The sequence below is a fragment of the Acanthochromis polyacanthus genome, chromosome 1, assembly GCF_021347895.1.
Source record: "Acanthochromis polyacanthus isolate Apoly-LR-REF ecotype Palm Island chromosome 1, KAUST_Apoly_ChrSc, whole genome shotgun sequence".
Lineage (NCBI taxonomy): Eukaryota > Metazoa > Chordata > Actinopteri > Pomacentridae > Acanthochromis > Acanthochromis polyacanthus.
The window spans coordinates 25,927,617-25,949,854 of record NC_067113.1 but is presented as its reverse complement, the minus strand read 5'-3'; the positions used below and the strand labels follow the sequence as shown (position 1 = coordinate 25,949,854).

At 42.5% G+C, this 22,238-nt stretch overlaps 1 protein-coding gene across 1 annotated transcript in view; it reads right to left on the bottom strand.

Annotated features, from left to right (window-relative positions):
• The window catches only part of fndc3ba (fibronectin type III domain containing 3Ba), a 109,494-nt gene that overhangs the window by 66,552 nt on the left and 20,704 nt on the right, over positions 1–22,238 (bottom strand). The window contains exons 2-3 of the mRNA XM_022223052.2: positions 16,006–16,151; positions 11,964–12,039 (exon numbers count right to left, since the gene is read on the bottom strand). Of these exons, the coding sequence (XP_022078744.2) occupies positions 11,964–12,039; positions 16,006–16,122 (193 nt within the window). The 5' untranslated portion in view covers positions 16,123–16,151. The remainder of the gene's footprint in view (positions 1–11,963; positions 12,040–16,005; positions 16,152–22,238) is intronic.

Genomic DNA, 22,238 nt, shown 5'->3' with positions numbered 1-22,238 from the left:
TATTAATGAAACTGATTTCAGTCCAAATGGGGAGCTTTGTTCCCAAACGTGATACACCCATTGTATGAAAAAAGTTAACACATTAGCATTATTACAAGCCACACAACATCCATGTTGTAAAATTCTTTACCGGTTTTCCCCTGAAAAGGTATTGCCTTCCGCGAAATAATTCTGAAACGTATTTTCCTCCTAATGGCCAATTATCCTTGCGTTTGATATCTCATTAAGGGGAAAAATGCTTCTCAGCATTAACATCTACATCTTATCCTGCTTTGACCTTAAGCATGCAAGCCTAGATCTGTTTAGTGTTCAGCACTTAGCCTCTGTGCCAGCCCATACCTCCACCCAGCCCACATCTCTCTCCCTCTCTCTCTCCGGTTCTCCCCCACCCAGAGGAGGGGTGATGTCGGCCGACCTACTTCTGCTGCTGGGCCTGCTCCAGAGGAGAGCAACGTAACGTCTGGAGGGACACTGAGCCCAGCCGTGCTTTGTTCTCAAGATCTTAACATGCACAAACACACACCCTGAACAGCTGTGCACATACTCGCAGGCACGCTAATGGGCATGCACGCACAAAGGTGAACACACACACACATTTCGACAAACAAATTTTAAAAAACACACAAACGAGTGGCTAGATTCACACCTGGGCATGTGTGCAGAAAGTCTTTAGAAGTCGCACCGACATGAAAGAGACACGCACCGAGCTGTTCATACACAACTGACTTGTTGTAGAACATAGTGACATTTGGACAGTGCGCTCTGACATAAATCACAGTCACCTTGGCACAAACAACTAAATAGAATACACATACAATAATGCAACTGCAAATCCAGACATAACACACAAACACACACACACACACTGCTCTTTTCTCACAAGGTTATCTCACAAGGCTATTCTTGGGTCTGCAGATACAATTGTTTTGGTAACCACGCAACGCACACTACATGGGGTCCGTCATACTTGACTTATCACTCGCACACAAGCATGAGGGCAAACGCTCCTGACATATATGTGCAAGCATGCACGTGCACACACAAATATGCACAATCCAGACAATGATGACTCATTATATCCATTCCCTAATCAACTCTCCATGTCTACAGCCAGCGAGCAAAAGAGAGAGAGGCAGAAAGAGAGAAGTGCAACAGCTGTTAGTGTGTAAACAGACTCAGAGTCATATAATCATATCCTGCTCTCCTTCCCTCACTCCCTTCTCCTTCTCACTCACTCGGATCGGGAAAGACGCAACAATTCTCAAACCTTGACCCACCAAAGCAGCAGCAACACTTTTAGTCAGTTTCTCGTCATCCCCCCCCCTCTTTCTCTACACGGCCTGCTATGTTTGTACCCAGCTGTACTCCTCTGCCCCTTCTTTTCCTGTCCTCCCCTTCACTTTCCTCCTCCTATCTCTCCAAATGTTAATGTGGGGCATTCCTGGCGTATGAGTCACAGTCTGAACAGCACTGAGTTTGTGTCCACCACAAAAGAGCAGAGAAAGTGTGGAAAGAGAAGAGAAGAGAAGAGAAGAGAAGAGAAGAGAAGAGAAGAGAAGAGAAGAGAAGAGAAGAGAAGAGAAGAGAAGAGAAGAGAAGAGAAGAGAAGAGAAGAGAAGAGAAGAGAGAGAAGAGAAGAGAAGAGAAGAGAAGAGAAGAGAAGAGAAGAGAAGAGAAGAGAAGAGAAGAGAAGAGAAGAGAAGTCGTGTGAATGTCAATGGAAAGAAAAGAAGGCAAGACTGGAAGTCCTAGATTAGCAGGGACTTTCCCCCACTCTGCAACTCTGAATTCCACAGTTTCAGTCTATGAATTTGTATGTGTGTGTGCACGAGTGTGTGTGCAAGTACCATGACTGTTAGGCGAGCAAGGAAGTGGAGATGTCTTGTAGCTGCATTTGCAAGAGGAAGAGAACTAAGGAAAACTATGTAGGTCAGACTCTTTTAGATCATTATTAAGCCCTGCCAGTGTCTCCAATCATTCCTTGACCTCCCTGGTTGCGCCCACCCATCGAGCGACACACACTTGCGCCCATCCAATAAGATCAGAGCAAGGGGGGGAGAAGAAAAAAAAAAAAAAGAGGGGCTTCCCTGTGAAATCTAAACACACATGATGTAAACAATCACATGTGGAACTTCTGCAGCTGTGCAAGAGGAGAAGGACTCAGGCATGTTTGCTTTATACCTTTTTTAAATGCATCCTGTCGTAACTTGCAGCTAAAGATCCCCACGTGATAATTAAAGCTTCCTCCAATTTAACTGAATTTAATTCAATGAGCAACATGTGGAGGAAATTCAACGTTTTACCAGGGCCTCTGGGCTTGATGAAGTTTCATTTATTGTTAAAAATAGCATGCACATCATCAAAAACTCAATTTGTGAGGGTGAGGCTAAAAAAAAATATTACAACATAGAAAACAGTGTGAGAAGGGAAGACAGCAGGAAAGCAAGGGATGAAGTGAAGGAGGCTGGAAAAGAGAGAGGGAGAGAGAGAGAGAGAAATGCTCCAGCTGTACCCTGAGCTTCAAGAGAGCCAAGAATTTCATCCCTGGAAAAGATCTCTTTCTGTCTCTCTGGAAAAATCTGCAAAGCACTGTCCTCTACGCAGCTGCTGCTCACACACACACATCCACTTCCGTGCAATCTCATACGAAGACAGACACAAGAGTTTTGGTTGTCCTTCTCTCCCCAAACCACTCCCACCACCAGGTTGCCCTAAGTGGGCCAGACCCAGCTGCAAATACAGCTTTCCCTTAAGAGCTGGCAGACCAGACCAAGTCAGCAGCAGCACAGGGGTGGCTGGGGTCATCACATAGAGGAAGTGGCCTCACCCGGAATGCATGGCAGCAGACACGACCAGACATGCAGTGTCTGATTCCATCCCTCTATTTCTTTCTGCCTGTCTTCCTTTATTTACCTTCCTGCAGTCTATCATTTTATTTCAAGTCCATTTCTCCCTCCCTCCCTCTCTCCCTTCCTTCCTCACTCATTTTGCCTCCTCATGCCCTACTGTGCGAGGGCATTGGGTTTATGAGTGAGTGCTGGGCAGGGCATACAACAACAATCAACTCCCTCTCTGCCTCATACACTCACAGAAGTGGACTTCTTAACTACCTTGTACCAAATGAACCAAACCAATCCTCTGTGTCCTTTTGTTTCCTACAAAAAGTACTTTTGAGTGGAAAACGCTGGGAAAAAGAAGAAGGCAGGTATGCCACACACACACACTCAAAACTGTGCCCAGAGGGATCACATTCCATTACACACCACCTGGAGTGAGAGTCCGTTCCCATGGCGACCAGTTTCCCCCAAATCCAATGGGACATAACACAAATTTAAGACACCAAACACACCTTCAGATTCGGTTTTACAGCTAGCCCGAGGGCATAAGATCCCGTGGGTAAATCCTTTGTGAAAATGTTTTCCTTTTGCCCGGCTGTCAAGCTAAAGCTACAAAACTCAAACACATACAGAAACACGCATTACACACACACGCAGGATTTCTCTATTATGTGATCCCTCTCAACCATGTGTCTCTCCACCCATCACATTATCCCTTTTTCCATCGCAGTGTGAAGCATATTCCATAAACACAGATTCGGCGGGGAGAAAAATAATCTGCAGTGCTGTTAGAATCCCCAACACACCAGACTGAGACATCACTGTCTGAGACTTCGTTACAGCGCTACTTCTTCGCATGCTTTTCCTGGTCTGACAGACAACTATGGTGGTTTGGCTAATTAGGTGCAGGTGTCGGGGATGTTGAGGGATACACGAGCATGACATGTACGAAAATCTCTCACTAGCACGCAGATGTCCTGTCTGAGGAACCACAAGATGCGGTTAGTTAATGAGTTAAGTATGACATTCAGTACAGTTCTGATGCAAAATAAACTACTTGAAAGCCTCACAAAGCCGAGGACAGGCCCTCACTTAGTGGAAATCTGTCTTTTTAGACGTACATTGTGTTCTTGAGGCAGATAAGCCAGCCTGAAAATGACATCAGCAGTGTAAAGTTGAACCTAGAAATATCTATAAAGGCCACGTAGACGCAAATAATGGCCATTTTAAGCTCTTATAATAAAACATGAAAATGGCTGTGGGATTCGTTATGCCTGGAGCTGTAGGCAAGTGCAATAATATTAATGACCTCACACCCATTCATTCGTCTATTCACACCCATTTATGCACAAAAACTGAATGAAGGACACGAGCACTTTAACACATGTGGGGATTTACCTACTCCTTTCATTTTACAGTAAGAGGGATCAAAATACACCAAGTAGCTCAATTCAGTAAACACACTGTAAATCCTTCCAGCTGACGGGTCAACTGGAATACACGCATCAGCCTAGTTGTCTTTCAATTGCGCAGCAGTTTTCATGGCAGTGCCTCATCACTCTGGTCCACATGGGTGGGACAGAAAAAGTTCCTAAAGCAACCACCTCTGGCTACAAGTCGTAACGGGTCTGTCCGAAACAGTCCTCTAAATTAAGCTCTTCTGAGGAAAAAATTTATTTGCGTCTTCTGCCCCCTTCCAGCTTGTTTAGAGCCATCTGGCTCGGTGTAAACACAGGCCGCGAGACTTTCCACCATACTTCTCTCAACCAGCTATTTCCACTTACATCAAAGGGCTCCGAGTGTACAAGTGCACACTCCGGCAGAAGGCTGGTCGAAAAGAAAAACCCCACCGAGCTGCAAGAGTGATGCAGCAAAGCAAGGAAGAGCAAAATCTGCATGGTCCATCTGACTGAGATGAAGACTGAAGCATGGAGAAACAGACAAACTGAGGGAGATGAGGAGAAACAGACAACAACAAATGTACAAAGGCAAGAAAAAGACATTCAAATTCCTTTTCTGCAACTTAATAAAAGAATATATCTAAGGCTGAAATGCAAGGAAGAAGAAAATAAGTAAACAATTCATTTGATGTGATGCCAGTTGCAGGTATAGAAAATAAATGAGCATAATTTGCATCTACTTTCATGAATTTGTTTATTCTGATGACCCCATATATAATAATTCATGTAATAGTAATGCCTCATGAGAAAATGAACACACATTGCACATTGCAACTATTGTCTCTTTGTGACACACAGACAGCTGAACTGGTTACAATGTGTAAATGAAGCCAAAGGTCAATTGCTATGACAACAGCAACAATACTGCAAGTTCTGTAAAAAAAAGTGAAGACAAAAAGTGCCTTCATACACACCCATTCTCTCACCACATATCCCACTTAAAATACTTGATGAACAAGAACAGAATATCAACAAATAAAAGCGCTTTAACGATGTGGTTTCAATGCCGCATCCACTTTCGAAACTACAAGGAGTATTTAAATCAATTCAACTTTATCTCATGATGAAAGATTTCTGCCAAAGCCGCTCAGCGTATCCTCCGTCTACCCTGACCGACAATAAGGTGAGTGGAATGTCTTTAATGACAGCGGGTTTGATCGATTTTAGAAGGAGTGTGAAGACGTGAAATGACAGAATTAGGATGCACCCCTAGAGGTACAATCAGGACACGCAAAGAGAGAGGAGAGGGAACAAAGCGCACGCATCTGCTGGCAAAACACAAAACAGACTCTGACATGGTTCACACCCTGCTCTGTCCAGATGACACGCATGCAAAGAAACATGAGCACACAGCTGGTACAGACACCACTGGCAGTGTCCACCAGGACCAGAAAAATAGCCTGAGCCAACAGGACTGCAGCAGACAACAAGATGACATTTCCCACTATGCTGCCGCAGTAAAGCAGCAGTGACAATGGATGCACGCATTTTGCATTCACAGAAGCCAGCCTGTGCAGAAAAGTCACAAGGATCAGCCACTTGCTGTCATGAATTCAGTTTGATATGTGTGTTCTAATTAAAAGAAAATTACCTGTTTTGTTTGCATTCACTATTTATTTGGCTTAACTACGATTCATTTTGTAACCTATTAAATTTTAATAAAAGGAAAGACAAAAAGCTTGCCAATTGTGTGTCTATGTTTAAAGGAGATGAGTACATTTATAATGAAAGAGTATGAGGAATATCTGACAGTTCATACTGTGATTGTATACCCAAATTGTAAGATTTCTGTTAATCAAAATGTCAAGGCAAAGAAGCAACTAACTATATCTCAAGCACATTCCGCATGCATACCTAGAATAGCAATTTAGGCCTAACTAGCTCCAGATCCATCTCAGTGCAAGAAGGAGCGCTACCGCAGGTCCTTCATCCCCACTGCCATCAGACTATATAACACTACTGTGTAGTTGTTATTATGTGCAATATTTATTATCTTGTTCTTGCACTTTCGTGACTTTTGCACTCCTCTGTTTTGTTTCTAAGAGCCCTGTAACAGTAAATTTCTCCTTTGTGAGATCAATAAAGTCTATCTTATCTTATCCAAGGCAAAGAGAAAAGGCATGGGTATGATTCTAACATACATCTCTTCTGGTACAGGAGAAAACTGAACACATAGAGAAAATGCAAGGAAAAAACATGCTATCTCTATCAAGAAAGAGTTTTCAAAAGGTCGTAAATCATACATTCTTGTGATAAGGAAGTCATTCTCCGACTGAACTCTCATTGAAGAAAAGGTTCCCCATTTATTCCAAAAGTTTCATTAGCCTCTTATGTGATACTGGACACACTTTACTCAATTAAATACAAAGGCTTTTGTGCAAGCAAGATGTGTTTATCATAAAGACATTAAATCGTTGGTTAACTGTGATCATTATCTACATGCAAAATCACAGTTCACTATACAGCACAGACTCTTGTGGACTTAGGCAAATGATGGCATTTACATCACGAGCACCCTCCTAAATATGCCTGCAAGGAAAGTATAACACTGGCCTTAGTCTCATATGACCAGTCTCTCTGTGTCAGCCTATTCTGTCAAACATAATCATTCAGATGTAGATGGAGGAAAGAAAAATGCTTTGGCTTGTTTGCATTTCTTTAAACCAATCACAATTTCTGTGGGCGGAGCTAAGCAAAGAATGTGACTTTGGTGTTAACTTAAAATAGTGACGGGTGAAATTGTTTTGTTGGAACGTTTGCATGCAGGGAGGCAAGCGCTGTCATTACAATGGATAATCCAGAAAAAAAACTAAAGTTGCAGGGCTTAGTTAGTGACAACAGATAGCCAGACTTATCTCCACAATGCTGTGTTGATTGGAGGGAGTGGTCTAGCTGCACCTTATTATCATTTGACTGTAGGGCAGGAGGGTCTATGAGGGCACCTCCTTATCTGCAAATATTCCATCAAAATAGTTCCCTTGTCACTGTTTTGGTGGAACATTTTCACAGGAGGAGGTTAATTGGTTAATTCGCTGAAAGGACCAAGCATGGCTGCATTATTGCACTTTTCTCTGCAGAACTTGCCATTGAGAAGTTCGCCAGCTCAGTGTTTGTTGTTGCTATTTCGCTAAGAGGATTTTCAAAACTTTAACGTGCAGATAGCGAAACGAGATGAGAAAGACACGTGAAATGCGTGGGTGAAATGGCAGATTTACAGCCCAAGTCTATATCTGGCGAGTCAGACGAACTACACAAACTGCTGACTACAGTCGACATCAAACTTAAACCACAAAATATTATCAAGTTGCAGATGAGGTTCAGATGCTGCCACCCAAGCCTTAATGATGTCACATCCTTGCTGGCGGGACACAGCTTCCTGCTCTTCACCCCCTGGCCTCATCATCCCTCATAAAAGTCCAACAAAGAGCAAACAACACAGTAAACCAACACAGCCTTGTAAAACACACATAGACACACACACACGTTTTCGCACAGGGCAACACACTCGCATTCCAGAGCAGGGTGCTCTAACACACCCTCTAGAGTCTTGTCCTTTGATGTGAGTGTGGGAAAGCTCAGGGGAATGGTCTTAGTGGGGGAGGGAGGCTGAATGGGAGGTGGGGGGAGACTGGGAGTGTAATGGGGGGAGGTGGGGGTGGGAGGCGGTCAGTTGAAGCTGACCCCCGGAGCACCGACAGGTCAGCCTGTTTAAACAGGGGATGGAGACACGCAGACACTCGCATACATGCAGAGAACACGCTAACCAGCCAACTGATACAGGACAGGATTTCACAATGAGATACACTGATTTACTGCTTGATGCAAGCATAAGACGGCAACGGAGGAAAGATAAGGGAGAGGAGGTGAAAGCATATCACTGACATAAGCGAGAGCTACTGAAAAATAAACTTTTCTTCAGTTTATTTAAGGGCAATCGTGGATAATTTGAACGCAGCACAGTTTTTAAAAGGATTTCATGGGCCCTGAGGTAACTTGTTGAGCTTCATAAAATTCTATGTAAACCTTCAGTCCAATAAAAGCGCATAATTCAGCCAGTAGCAGTGAGCAGCAGTGTGGCTAATGAGCAGCACTTAACATCAATCCGGCAAATACAATAGCCTCTTTTCTGCTCCAGGTTAACACAGAGACACATGAATGACAAGAAAACAAGAAGAAGAGGAGGTGAAAGACAATGAGAAGTGAGCAGAGGAATAAGAAGGCTCAAGGTTCCTATGAAAGAATCTGTTCTGGCTGCTGTGCCGACGTCCTCCAGGCTGGTTCTGCCTTGGCAGAGCATCCACGTCTGTGTGTGTGTGCATGTTTGCATGCACGCACCGCAGTGCAGCAGCTAAACAGAGGTTACTTTATATAAAAGCTGGTCCCTGGTTGTGCCCTGAGGTCTCTGTAATCTCGCTCTCTGCCGCACACACTCGTGCAAGAGCACGCTGAAGTGCAAACACACACGCAGGCGCACACAAGCATGCGCAAACATGGAGCTCTGAGGTCTCCGTAATCACACCGAGTCTGTCTAAAGAGCGACTCAGTTCGCCTTCAAAACACACTGCCACACTCCACCTCTCATTAAACCCGGTGACCTCCTCCAAGAGCGAGATAGAGCCAAAGAGCAGGAGTCTATGTGCCTGTGTGGCCCCTTCACATTAATAATATCTGCATTCAAATATGACCCCGAGTCCCCAGCCTCCCACCCAATTAACTTTCTGCAACTGTAGTAAAGGGCACCAAAAAAAACAGACATACACGGTGCCTTCGATGCTAAATTTTGCATGCACATTCAACCACACAAATACAGACGGCCACCTGACCCCAGCTACATCAACACTGTCTTTTTTGCAAATCAAATGTCTGGCATCCCTGTCATCTACTCACTACATGCACTAAACCATGCTTTCATCCATCTTTTAGCCATCTTTCCACAAGCCACTGATCCATGTCTGTAATTTCATCTCTCAACTGCATCTGCACATCCCTGCATCCTTCCATCGTTTCTATCTGGCATTATCTGCGCCCGTAGGTCTGCCCGAGGCCATCCCACTGATTTCAGAGAAAAATTGAATTATATGGCGGGCGGAGAAAAGGAGGCGGGATGTAATTTGTTACAACACAGAGAGCCGTGGTGGTGGAGGGGGGTTTGAGAGGGTTCTGTTTTTTCAGAAAGGGGGTGGAGGGCAAAGTCTGAGCCAAAACTGCTCCCTGTCTCCCTCTCTCTCTCTCTCTCTCAAAGAAAACCTTCACTCAGAGGGCAAAGAAAGAGTTATAGAAGAAGAGAGATGCAGACAGAAGGGAAGGAGATTGAGAGGGAAAACAAAGACGTCCTTTCAAAGTTAGTGAGCAACAGCTTACACTTCTGACATCATCAAAGTGGGACACAATTCCAGAGGAGTTGGGGGAAATCCCGTGTTACTTGCCACCTCCTTCCGTCTTTAAGAGCTTCTAAGTGGCTTACATTTCCACTCTTTTCATGTACTGATATCAGATGAAGCCAGAGAGTGCGGCCATGGCTGCCCACTCTGTCCCGACCTGTCACTGAGTCGACAGGGCTTTCAAGTTTTTAACACAGCGATAGACACCACTGCCCCTCTCTACCATTTCCGCACCATTTCAATATGCAAAGCTCTCCAAAAAACAACAATTTTACGGTATTCTGAAGTTTTTTGCACGTTGTACAGCAATATAAACACTTTTAGAGATATCCTTGAGATGATAACAACTTGTTTGTGATAATGCAGATGAAAGACCGGACAGTGCATCAATGTGCCTCTAGGAATCTGCTGCATCCTGGTATTAAAAGCCAGCTACTGAACATTGTATTCCCAGGCTATCTTGTTGGAAAGCTAAACCCAGAAGACCATCAGCAATTATGATGGATGATGGTAGCTTTGTGGATTAAAAAAAGCTCTGAAGCTTGCTTCAAAGTAGTGATTCTATCTCCCCAATCTCTACAATAGCACAAACATGCTCCATTTGTGCTTTGTCGATCTTAGAAATACAAGAATCCGTGTTTCTTCATGTGTCACAACACAATATAGCCCTTTGTAGAACATGGGAGACATAACATGGCTGCCTTCATCAATCTGGTAAAATGACAGCATTGTGTCATGTAAAAGTAGGTCACTTTTACATTGATGTTGCTCACAGCTACATTCAGGTACATCCACGACAGTAACAGACAGACAGACAGCCTCGGTATGTGTGCAGTATATGCCATACATTCAAGATTGAACTTTAGACAACGTCAAGGTTCAAGGAGCTTCCAACAAACACAAGACTAAAGCTAAACTAAAAGCAACACGGAGGACAGAATTGGTAAAGATGCAACAGTGAATTAAATTATGTGCCAGAGCTGCACAATATATTGTTTTAGCATTGACATTCCAATGTGCACATGCGCAACAGTCACACCACAGGAATGTACAGAAAGCCAAATTCACTCAAAGTCCTCATGTCAACACTTTTTCACTGCCTGAAATACAAAGAAAACTTGCACTGTTCTCATTTTCCAAGAGAAAATGTTTTACATAACATAATTCCTTACTACGTGCTACAGAAACAACCAAAAATAGATACCCTGTCGGCAATGTCTTGCAATTATTGCCACCACAGGAGGCAACAAAGAAAATTTGTTTGACCATTTAAATTAACACAACAAAGCTCTACGAGGCAAGTACAAAGTCAGATCTAAATGCCATCAAAGGCAAAATAAATATAGAGTTTGAATATCTTTGCAAGTCATACTCTCTCTATGCAGCGCCCCTCCCCTACAAAACCACCTAAGTAGTCATTCAAGAATGACTACTTTCTTTGAAATAGATTTTTTCAGGTCCTCTGGTGATAATTCACAAAATATATTGCAGATAAACAAATTATCGCAATGTCAATTTTATCCAGTATCTTCCAGCCTGTTTTGTACTTCTCCTCAATATCAGGCAGGTGAGCTGTCATACACAAAGTCACGATTTATGGATGCAATTCATTTGTTTGTTTCACAGCCGTTCTGCTCAGGTTGAGCTCCGTCACAGATGTTGCACCATTTCTATTTTATTGTAAAACTCTGATGTGTTTATTAAACTCTGAACATATCACCTAAAGTGTTTTTTAGTAGAAAAAAAACTTTAGATAGTTTCACATAGTATGCTAGCAGTAGTGACATTAATGCATGATATAGAATGTGACCTAATCGTATTAGTAACTAGAGCAACCATGTATGTGTGACGACATGCTGTCTTTAAACTGATACATAAATGAAACTAGGTCCAATGTGGTTAGACGGCTGTTGTAATTTTCACGAATTACCATTAGATTAATAGAAAGGACTGCATGTCTGAAAGGAGCCTAAGATAAAAAAAAAAAGCACGGTCAAGTCTCGAATGGAAGCCCGTGACTGCCTAGAAATCTAAAAAGAAAAACTGTTTGCAACAACATGCACAAACACTGGTACGATTCTTTTGGGTAGAGTGAAGGCTGCAAATCCTCCATTCATGAGATGTATGAATCAATGAAAAGTAAATGCTTGTCAAATTATCTGATGTATTTCCAGGCCAGAAACATCATGTAAGCATGTGCAGTCAGCATATAATGAAACTACGGGAAATGCAGCCACCAGGCCACAAGTTAACATGAGAACATAACGATATAAGAGGAGACTGACCCTGGATGCATTGCAGTGAGCCGTCCTCTGCCCGGATGGTAAACGTCTCCCCCGGGTTCACCTGCACCAGGATCACCTGTATACCCACACACATCCACACACACACACAAAAAAGACATTGTTATATAGGAAAAGCAGATAATTGTTGAAAAACTGACTTTAAAATGGCATTAAGGGGAAAAAAAAAAGACAAACGTACAACCATCTTTAGCAATCACAGAACAGATGCTCTGCTGGGTAGCCAATGGGCTTGCAGAGGTGACATAACACAACAACCACAAGACCTTAGAGGAGGGCGGACACAGAGTTCACACAAATGAAAATGTGTTAGATAAGCTAATGGGGACACTCTGCTGCTGTCTCACACACCCTGATTTAAGAAACGCCTTTCTCTTTAAACCACGCTGACGAGAAGAAAAAAAAACAGTACACACAGATACAACACACACACACACACACACACACAGAGTGGGGGACATTTACCACAATTAAACACACAGACATGTGAGGGCACACAAATGAAGCCATAATACATGACACTGTCCGCTGGATGTGCCTGAAGGCAGGATGCATGCACCTTACCGTCATATTCTCCGCATACAGATTGTTGAGAGTACACACGTGGCTGTAGACATGAAACAGGTGACCCTCCATTGCACACAAGCGCACATGTAGTCACACACACATGCATGCACGCACAAGCACAGCCCTGTCTACGCTCTACAGGTGTGCCGCTGTAAAATCCTCATATCCTGCGTCCCCTCCTGTAGCGACTGCATCTTCTCCCATCTCAGTGCTAACCTGCTCCTCTCCGTCAGACACACACACACACAGTCACACACTTCCTGCTCTGTCTGCTGCAGCGGCTGCTGTTGCTATGGGAACCCCAGCATAGTACAGGGCGACCCATGTTTCCCAAGGACTGAGAAAACCCCTATATCAGAACATGTGGGTGGGTGCGAGTAGTGCCATTGCCTAAAACTCCACATGCCAACATTGCACCACCCATGAAGCAGTCGTGTTTGTTTTACTCCATTTTATAGCATCATGATCCAGTCAGTTTATGCTGGGATGAAGTGGCAATATTTTTAACAACTACAAACAATCTTTCTTACCATTAAAAAAAGTGCAAAGCTGGGGTTTAAATTTCACCACTTAATGGAATTTTGCAAAAAATCCAGCCCCATTATAGATAACCTCTAAATGCATGACATAGTTATTCGGTGTGACTATACAGGGATTGCAATGTTGCTTATTTTATTTTAATATTTCAGCTTTCGCCCATTACTCATTAGTTAAATGTCACCAACATGACAGACCAAGGTAAATCAAGTGGCTAGGTAAGGGAACAGACAGGAATGGCTGAAAATCGGACGTTTTTTAGACAGTGGATCGCTAATTAAAATAAAAATGACACTAGATCTGAGCATAGGAGAATGTCATGGCTAGAGGAATAACGGTCAGTAACAAATGAGCACACTCAGCTCCATTATCTGAAGATGGTTAGGAATTTTCAGAAGCAAAAAAATAATAACCGTCAAAAATTATGAGCAGGACTGCACCCCCAACAGAATAAAATGCAGCTATCCTTCTTCAGCACGCAACAGTGCTAGCCAAGTATACATGAGCTATATTACACTGAATTGCAAATAATGCAGCCAGTAGAAAATTCTACACCAAACTTTTTTTGACTAAAAAAAATGTTGCGGCTCATTATGTCGACAATGCAGAGATTCATGTTCTAAATGGAACCAAACACATAACTTTTGATGTAGCTGTGATGTGACAGGAGCTGCTGGTCCTGGAACTGCTGTCTATGTTAACATTTGAATTTATCCTTTAAATTCTATGATTTATGTCACTCTCCAGTCACTGATTAGAGCACTGCAAACTCATTTTTTTTTAACCGTGAAAACAATTGTGCCTTCATTTCCGCTTAAAAACTTTAAAACTACTCTGGCAATGAGTAATGAGTTATTCATACGTGTTTGAATTAGAAACCAATTCTGAAGAAGAATGATGATACAAAAAGCTCCACCCTGTGAGCTGACACGATTGGTTCTTTTGGTTTGTTTCATATGAAATCCCAGATGTCTGAATCGGTTTATGAGACTGGCATCAGTGCACTGCAGTTTCAAGACAGAAATCCTTATCCATGGCCCCTTTTTCTCTAATGATATGCCTAGCATATAGAAAAAAAAACACCATATGGACATGCTGACATGGTAAAGAATTGGATTTTCCCTGAAGGTGTCTTTAATCATTCATCTTTGTTTATAAGTGGCAGATGACTCTAAATGCCACCCTGTCCATGAGCTTCAGCCATGATTGCCATAAAGAGAAGACAGCTAGAGGCACACTGTAATTCAAAAAGCTTCATAGTTATAGCAGTTAACAAAACAGTGTCCTAGTTTCTAAATTCATCCACAACTGGCCCAGAAAGTGAGAAGAATCAAGCTACAGATGTTCCACGTCAGTAGACTGGATTTTTCAGCTGGACAACTGGATGTTTCTTGCTTAAATGCACCTTTGGGGGTTAACATAAAGTTTTCATATACTGAAGCTCACTCAGCTCAGTTTTTTTAATTAAAGGGCCAGATTAAAGTACAGAGATTGTAATCTTTTGCACTGGTGATTTAACCAGGAGAGCATCGTTTCGATCCAAAACCGCAATGCACCGACTGCGAGTCATGCAGCTTTGTGCCGAAAATGAATGGGGTTTTATTTCCAGACCCACAGGTAACCAAAACGGCTCCTCCCACGTCACAACTTCGCTGGCTACATATTTGTGTTTTATTTTGCCACGTGCAAAAACACTTACAATGACACTGCAAAAATGCATATTGTCACAGGGGGGGGATTGATTTTCTTTATTTAAGATCCCAATGGGTTGCACAAACACAGAGTCTTAATTTGATGACATTTTGGTTCCCTGTGCAATGATGCATTTCACATTTTGACACAGAGATGATCGCCGTATGATACACAGTTGCACCCAGACTATCATGCAAATGCATCTGATCTCTTTGCTTGCATGTACCAAAGCAACAGACACAGATAAACACACATAAACAGGTGTAGGCAGGTAGACACAGATAGACAGGATAACTGATAGACAAGCAAGCAGAGAAACACACAAGTATGTATTCAGACTCAACACAGACACTCGTGTGCCCCCACAGACACTGACAGAAACACACACACACACAGTAAGAGAGAGAGCAAGCAACAAACAAATACACACAAACACGGACAGACACGCACGCAGAGTCAAATCTATATAATCACCGGTCTAGATCCTTGATTCCACACTGGGAACCAAGTTTAAACTGCAGGGTGTTACAATAAAAAGAGCTCCCTAACTGCTGTGTGCCACAGCCAAAAACCCCCATAACTGTTATGTGTCGCAGCCAAAACACTCCCACCATGCTTCCTCTGGGCTGTGAGGGAACAGGCTGGGGATGATATACAAACATCATCATCATCCCTCATCTATCAAAAGCACACAGTGTGAAAATGTATCTGCAACAACAGGATTAGACCCAGGTCAATTAACTGTGATGTTTTTAATTACGCTGATTGCTTCCTTTTGCGTGCGCTGGGCTCGGGCGGGGTTTTGTACTTTGAAGGTGATCCAGCGTGCTCGGCATCATCCGATAAGATCAGTCAGTCACAGAGAAGCAGCTGACTCCTTTTTCAAAGTGTTTCAAGCAAAGGTCTGGGATTCGTCAATGAAGCGAGAGAGCTAGTTACATGCAGCTAAAAAAAAAAAAAAGATGCATGTGAATGTACCTGCATGTGTTTATTCCTGTTCCTAGCAAATGTTTTACGGTAGCGGCTTGGCAGCTTTTCATTTCCTGTGGCGACAAACCCACGAGGCATGTGATGAAATGACAACAAAGAGAAGTGTGTGCGGGCCTGACTGATGTGTATTCCTGCATGCATCTGGATCAAGAATGTTGAGTGAAGACGGTGGATGCGTTTGCGAGTTCATTCTGCAGGGAAGCAACTGTATGCACATGACAAATGCACGAGTGTTTACCTGCTGCGCTGCGTCACCGTTAACCATGTGAGGCATGAGAGGGACCTCCCCGTTCAGGAGGGGGGGCGGAGCCAAGTCCAGTGGAATCTGGTCTGTCATCATCATTGTGACGTACATTCATGGAGAAATTGACTGAACTGCCCTACCTGGGAAAGTACAGAGAGAGGGGAAGAAAAACAAGAAAAAAGGGATGTCATTGTTCAGTCACGCGCCAATAAGCAATGACTGTGTGATGAGACACATGTTCACAGTGCTGTTGCAATTTCACACGAAAAGTTGCGAGGTTTATTCATCAATTTCCCTGTTTTGGTTCTCAAAGAATCCAACTGAATTCCAGTGCATCAAAAAGCAGAACATTATTGCGTAGAAAGAGCAACCTGCTTTGTTGGTCAAATTTCAAGCTGAACAGATTTTTTAATTTCACAACCTTCAGACATAATTTTTTAAAGAAAAAGTTTGACATTTCTGGAAATATGTTTCCTCCCTTTAATGCCAAGTTCTATACACTGACTACAATTAGCTTAGCTTAGCATAATGAGTTTAAACATGAGGAAACAGCTCAACAGGCATTGCAAGAATGCAACGAAATCTACTTACGAACCAAGTTTTACAATAAATCTTGTTTGTAATGTAAAAAAGTCCACTGTTTGCAACTTTGCTGGTTTCCAGTGGCTGCATCTTCATACTGAACAGACCGATACAAAATCAGCACTGACGCTCTATCAAGCTCTCAGCCACAAAGCCCTATTTCCCCAATTCTTTTTGCAATTAAACTCAAATCCAGATTATGCCGCGTCTGCATTGTGCCAGCCTGCCAATGCGTTTCGATCGGTGTTTATCGTCCAATTTCCTCATTGACAAAGCAATTTTCCACTTCACATGAGCGTAAAAAAGCTTTTTGCATTGTTGAGGAGCTTTTATTAAATTTGTCTGCTTCTGCTGGGTTGCAATTTCCATCGTGGCTTGGATAAGAACTTGGATCAAAAGCCTAATATATTTCTAATAACAGAGGTGTTTGTGATACATAGCATATGTACAGTGGAATAACAGGAGGTATCCAAAGGGTTTTTTTTTTCAAGAAAGGTACATAAGCAGAACAATGAGAAGGATGCAGTGACACAAAGAGATAAATAGTCTGGTTAACAAACGATAAAGCTATCCACAAGAGGAAACAAAAAAGAGGAAAGGACAATATTCTAGTGCTTCCTAAGATGTTTTTTTTCCTTTTTTAGATTGGCTTTGCACAGGGATATTAGCTCCAACAAGTCATTTCATGCCGATATAAAAGAAAAAAAGATTAAAGAGGCAGCGGAAAACAGAGATGAGAGTGAGAGACTAATTCAAAGCCCTTCATCATCGACAATAGTCTTGTAAAATACAGGAGGGATTATAGTGAAGATCCTGTTTGGAGGATGAATGGGGAAAAAAAGACACATAGGATGAATGAGGTCTTAGTGTTGTAGGTGAATGGGGATAACTGCACCTGCCATGGGCTTTGTAATTACAACACAGAACATGAGTATTCCATGTAAAGTTGCAAACACATAGCAAGAGTGGGACGCCTTTCCGAGGTCTTCTGGGGTCAATTGCTTTGGCGCTCTGTGCAGAGTGAGCTAAATCTGGAGACGGTTTCTCTGCTTGCATAATAATAGCAGTAAAACCAAAAAGCATAACCATGAAAAAAAAAACAAAAAACAACAAGCCAGGCCATTCATCTAAAGTGGAAAATAACATGGCATCACCTACTTGGCTACGAATTTAAAGAAACCAACGTGTGTCAGCAGAGCACGAGCTCCTCAGCGGAGGGGTTTCGAGCAAAAACGAGCAGTCAAAACGTACACGGCAAAAAAAAAAAAAAACCACACTGATAAACACACAACTGCTGAAGCTCCCGTGCACTTACGTCACCAGCGATGCATATGCTGTCTCCTGGAGGAAGTGCACCCACACACGTATACACAGCAGATAAAGTCAGAACCCCAAGCGAAATGTTCCACGCGAGCAAACCGAGCCCACACATAAACACGCATGTATGCACACATATGCACAAACACACACAGATTTACTGCTAAGGGTGCATTACTGGATGACGTAGGTGTCTGAATTCAATGCTGCTGAGTGAAATCAGCACTAAAAGGCTTCTGACTCATGGCTATAAGCTGCTATTAGTGCACACATGAACATGCAGTATGGATTTCCATTTGACATCCATACACGGATCACATGGATGAACACACACACACACATACATATACATACACACACAGCATTCCTCTGCAACCAGCTGCATGTCACTGTGTGTCTTTTCTTTCAGCTGGTCGTCTTCTCGCGCTGACAAGGTCGTTGGAAGGGTTAGTGGATCACACAGCTGTGGCTCATACTGTTGCAAACACAAACACACACACTCCCGCCTACCCTTTCAACGCCGTTATAGGGTTTTCCAATCAATCCTTTCTTTTTTTAATTCCCGAATTTTGCCCTTCCTCCGCCTTTAACTCTACTTTTTCTCCGCCATCTGAGCCCCAGCTCAGCCCGGCCATCCTGCATCGAACTCACACACACACACACACACACACACACACACATGAATATACAGAGTTGCGTCCAGGACACATCACAGACAGATGGTAACACCACTCCGGGTTCTGCCAGGAAAAAGAGAAGAGCGAGACAGAGAAGAAAGCAGAAAAGGAAGAGAAGAGGGAGTAAGGAACTGAGGGATCGGCTTAGATGATAAATAAGAGTGAGGAGGAGGGAGGAGGACAGTCCAAAACATCTCTTCCAATAAGCTTGTGTTCTTAAAATAACCTCTCATTTCCTGGAGAAATTCATTATATTTATGTAATTTTTTTAAGCTCATGAATATGCATCTCAAGCAGAAATTAGATTCCAATAATGTGAGCAATCTGTGTGATGTTAATGGAGCTATGATGTTACTGGAAGGTTTTTTCCTGCATGGGAGAAGTGAGGAATTTCAAGTGGAAAATCCACCTTCTAAAAGCACCCAGAAAATCAACACAATTTAATAAAAGCTATCATCTTACCTCAAAGCCAAACAGCCTCCTTGTCAAGTAAGTTAAGGACTGCGACACTTACTCCTTTTCTAAGAAGTTAGTTCAAGGCAAATTACAAATTGCCATCTATCTCTCGTGGTTTCCAACCATGCAGACAGGTTTTTTTTTTCTGCAGCGCTCCCACAACTGAAATATGTGATTACAATTTTCAGCACAAACAACTGTGCAGAATCTGCGTTTCTTCATTGTCAGCAGTTTCACTGGAACTGGAGAAACAGTTTGTAACAGGGAAAGTTCAGCAGATTCAAATATCTGCTTGGGTAGACGCTACTAAAGCTGAATGAGAGAATGTCCACATTTTAATCAACAGGCTGAGAATCTTTTAATACACTTACAGGTTTTCTTGCCGAGATTCAGATGAAAAGGTTGAAGCCACTTTAATATGTGTGTATATCTAGTTTTTTACCTTGTTAACGTGTCTATAAAATGTTTTGGATCCGCTGAGCAATACATAATTTCAACACCCTAGCTGAGCATTTCCACTTTAAAACTGCAGTGGAATAGCCTAGCCGCGCTAGACAACCCACGGCAACGAATTTAATTCTCTGCCAGGGTGGGTCTAGTTACCCTCCATAAGGCTCGAGGTTGGATGCTCCTAAAACTGGCCGGACCAATCACCATGAAGTGCAGAGTCAGAAGGCGGACGTAACGAAGTGACGACAGAGGCGTGACGATTCTGACAGAAACAACCGGCGCACAATAAACAGTTATCTTTCGACTCGGCTTTGGCCACAGCCCTTAAAGATTTGAAGCTAAAATTCAACTTGAAAGATAAACAAAGGACGGCACTGAAGTGTTTTATTGAGAAGAAAGACGTATTTGGACTTATGCCGACGGGATATGGCAAATCCTTAATATACCAGTTGGCTCCGCTGGTTGGGAAGCTAATGGGACTTAGCCACAATCTGCCGGTGCTCTCGGAACCACGTCAGCCTATTCGTTGCATTGATTGGTTGTATACCTACCCAATTGCTGCAGAGGGATTTGATAGACAACCTTTTAGCCTGCCTCCCTCCCTGTCGAGCTTCCCTAGACCCTTGTGCCGTCAGACACATGGGTCTAGCATGGCTAGGCTAGCAGTGGAATGCTGGGCACTGCAAATAATGCATTTAGACATCCAGGAGTTCATAGACAGCAAATCTCTAAAGAACCAATCCCATCAATTTATAATGAGGGACATCCTGTATCATCAGTTTCTTCAGAATCTGTTTCTGCTTCAGTTTAAGTTGGAACAAAGTCATAGGTGACCTGGTGAGTGGGAAGGGGTGCCCTCAGAAGGAGCCAGAGATTTTCTAAACCTATATGTCATAAAGGAAGCAACAGTGTAGAGTTCAAGAAGTGTTTTCAGGGGTTTAACCCACTGGACTTGAAAACCTGCCTGCAGGTTTGAAAGGGATTTTTAAAAAATGCCAAAACTACACTATTTATATTACTCTATATAATCTACTATAATACTGAGACAGGAAGAATCACCAGATTACAAGCTTTCCGACTGTCCTCGAACTAATCCTGTTTGGTATCATTGGAAATATTAACTATAACCAAGCTAAAAACTGGGATATTTATGAAAATCATGATATTCTATTTGCCTTTTTCTTTAAATGACAAAAATAAACTATGTACACTAACTACATTCTATGAAAAACAATTATAATTATGCGTCTCTAAATGCAACCAAGAAGCCAGCAACTACGTCAGAAAATTTCTGGGACTTTTTGCTATACTAGACTGAACTGCAGGCGGTGTTTAAACAGAGTAGACAGGAGACAATGACAGAAACAAATTCAAATTTTAAGGAATAAATTATCAATAGTTTGCAGTGACACCATTTTTTTCCTGTGCTGAAACACCTCTGGGACTTGAAAAAAATGGTTCAGGTTTGTCAATTTTTCTAAAACTAAAGAAATAAATAAATAAAATTCACTTCATTTATTAAATTATTCAGGATTTCTGGCAATTTAGCTTTGTTATACAGCACCGTTTTGAGGTCTCCATACTTCTAGCCATGGTTCTTTCCATAGTGGTGCAGGATGTTAAATTGCAAAGAAAAATGAGCCCACAATGAGTAAAACTCTGACTTGAGCAAAGAAATGGCTTGCAGTTCAGGGGGTTAATCAAAGACTGAAGACAGACCTAAAATGTGAAGCTGCAGACAGATTAGCTTAACACAAAGACTGAAAGCAGGTGGAAAAAGCTACCCTGACACTAACAAAAGGTGGTAAAACCTGCCAAGCACAGCCTCCAGGGCTCACCGTTTCAAATAAAAAGAAAGTAAAAATAAAATGACAAGATGCTGTTGAGGCTTATCTGAGGCAATCCGTTCTCAGTCTTCATACCAAGCTCTCCTGGCCGTTCTTTCATATCGCACAGATACAAAAAAGGTAGCAATTTTCTCAAACCTCTAGTTGAAAAGAGACAATAAGCATAAGTTCCAAAACGTCAAACTATCCCGTGGACCAGCTTGTAGATGAATACAGTAGTGTTACATTTAGTTCACTGATGTCTAGTTATATAATGTCTTGGCATTGACATCCTCTCAACTTAAACACAGCCTCTTGCTGCAATTTGGAGGAACTGATGTGTGAAATTGCATAGTCTAGAGGCAACTGTACGAAGAGCAAAAAGATTATCTATTGGTCTACTGTCATACTTTGTTGATTGTATGACTACTTTCCTTTAAGGCCCAGTAATTAGGGAGGATGATGTACGTGCACTTTGTGTTGCAGCTGCAGGCTCCACCATACATCCAGTTTTACATCCATGTAATGTATCAATGAATGAACAATGACCTTTGTTTTGCAGCCGAATCATTACCAGATGGATGCTGCTGTTGACGGCTTAAGACATCGCCACGCTCGCGCACACATACACGGTTGTACGCACGTACTCAGTGGTTTCCGTTCCCCCAGTGGAATGTGGGAGGAATAAGGTGTCGATTCCCAGCAGGGATAAAATGTTAAATTGAAAAATTCCACGTTGGATCCAGAAGACAATCACCCACTTGTCTGAGTGTATGAATGATTGTGTGTGTATGTGTATATATAAGTGTGTGCGTGCAAGTGTGTGTGTGTGTGTACACGTGTCTCTGTCATTAGACAGAAAGCCTTGTGTAAGCATGGAAACTGCCTTGCTAACATAAAAGATGCATAGAGTTAAACA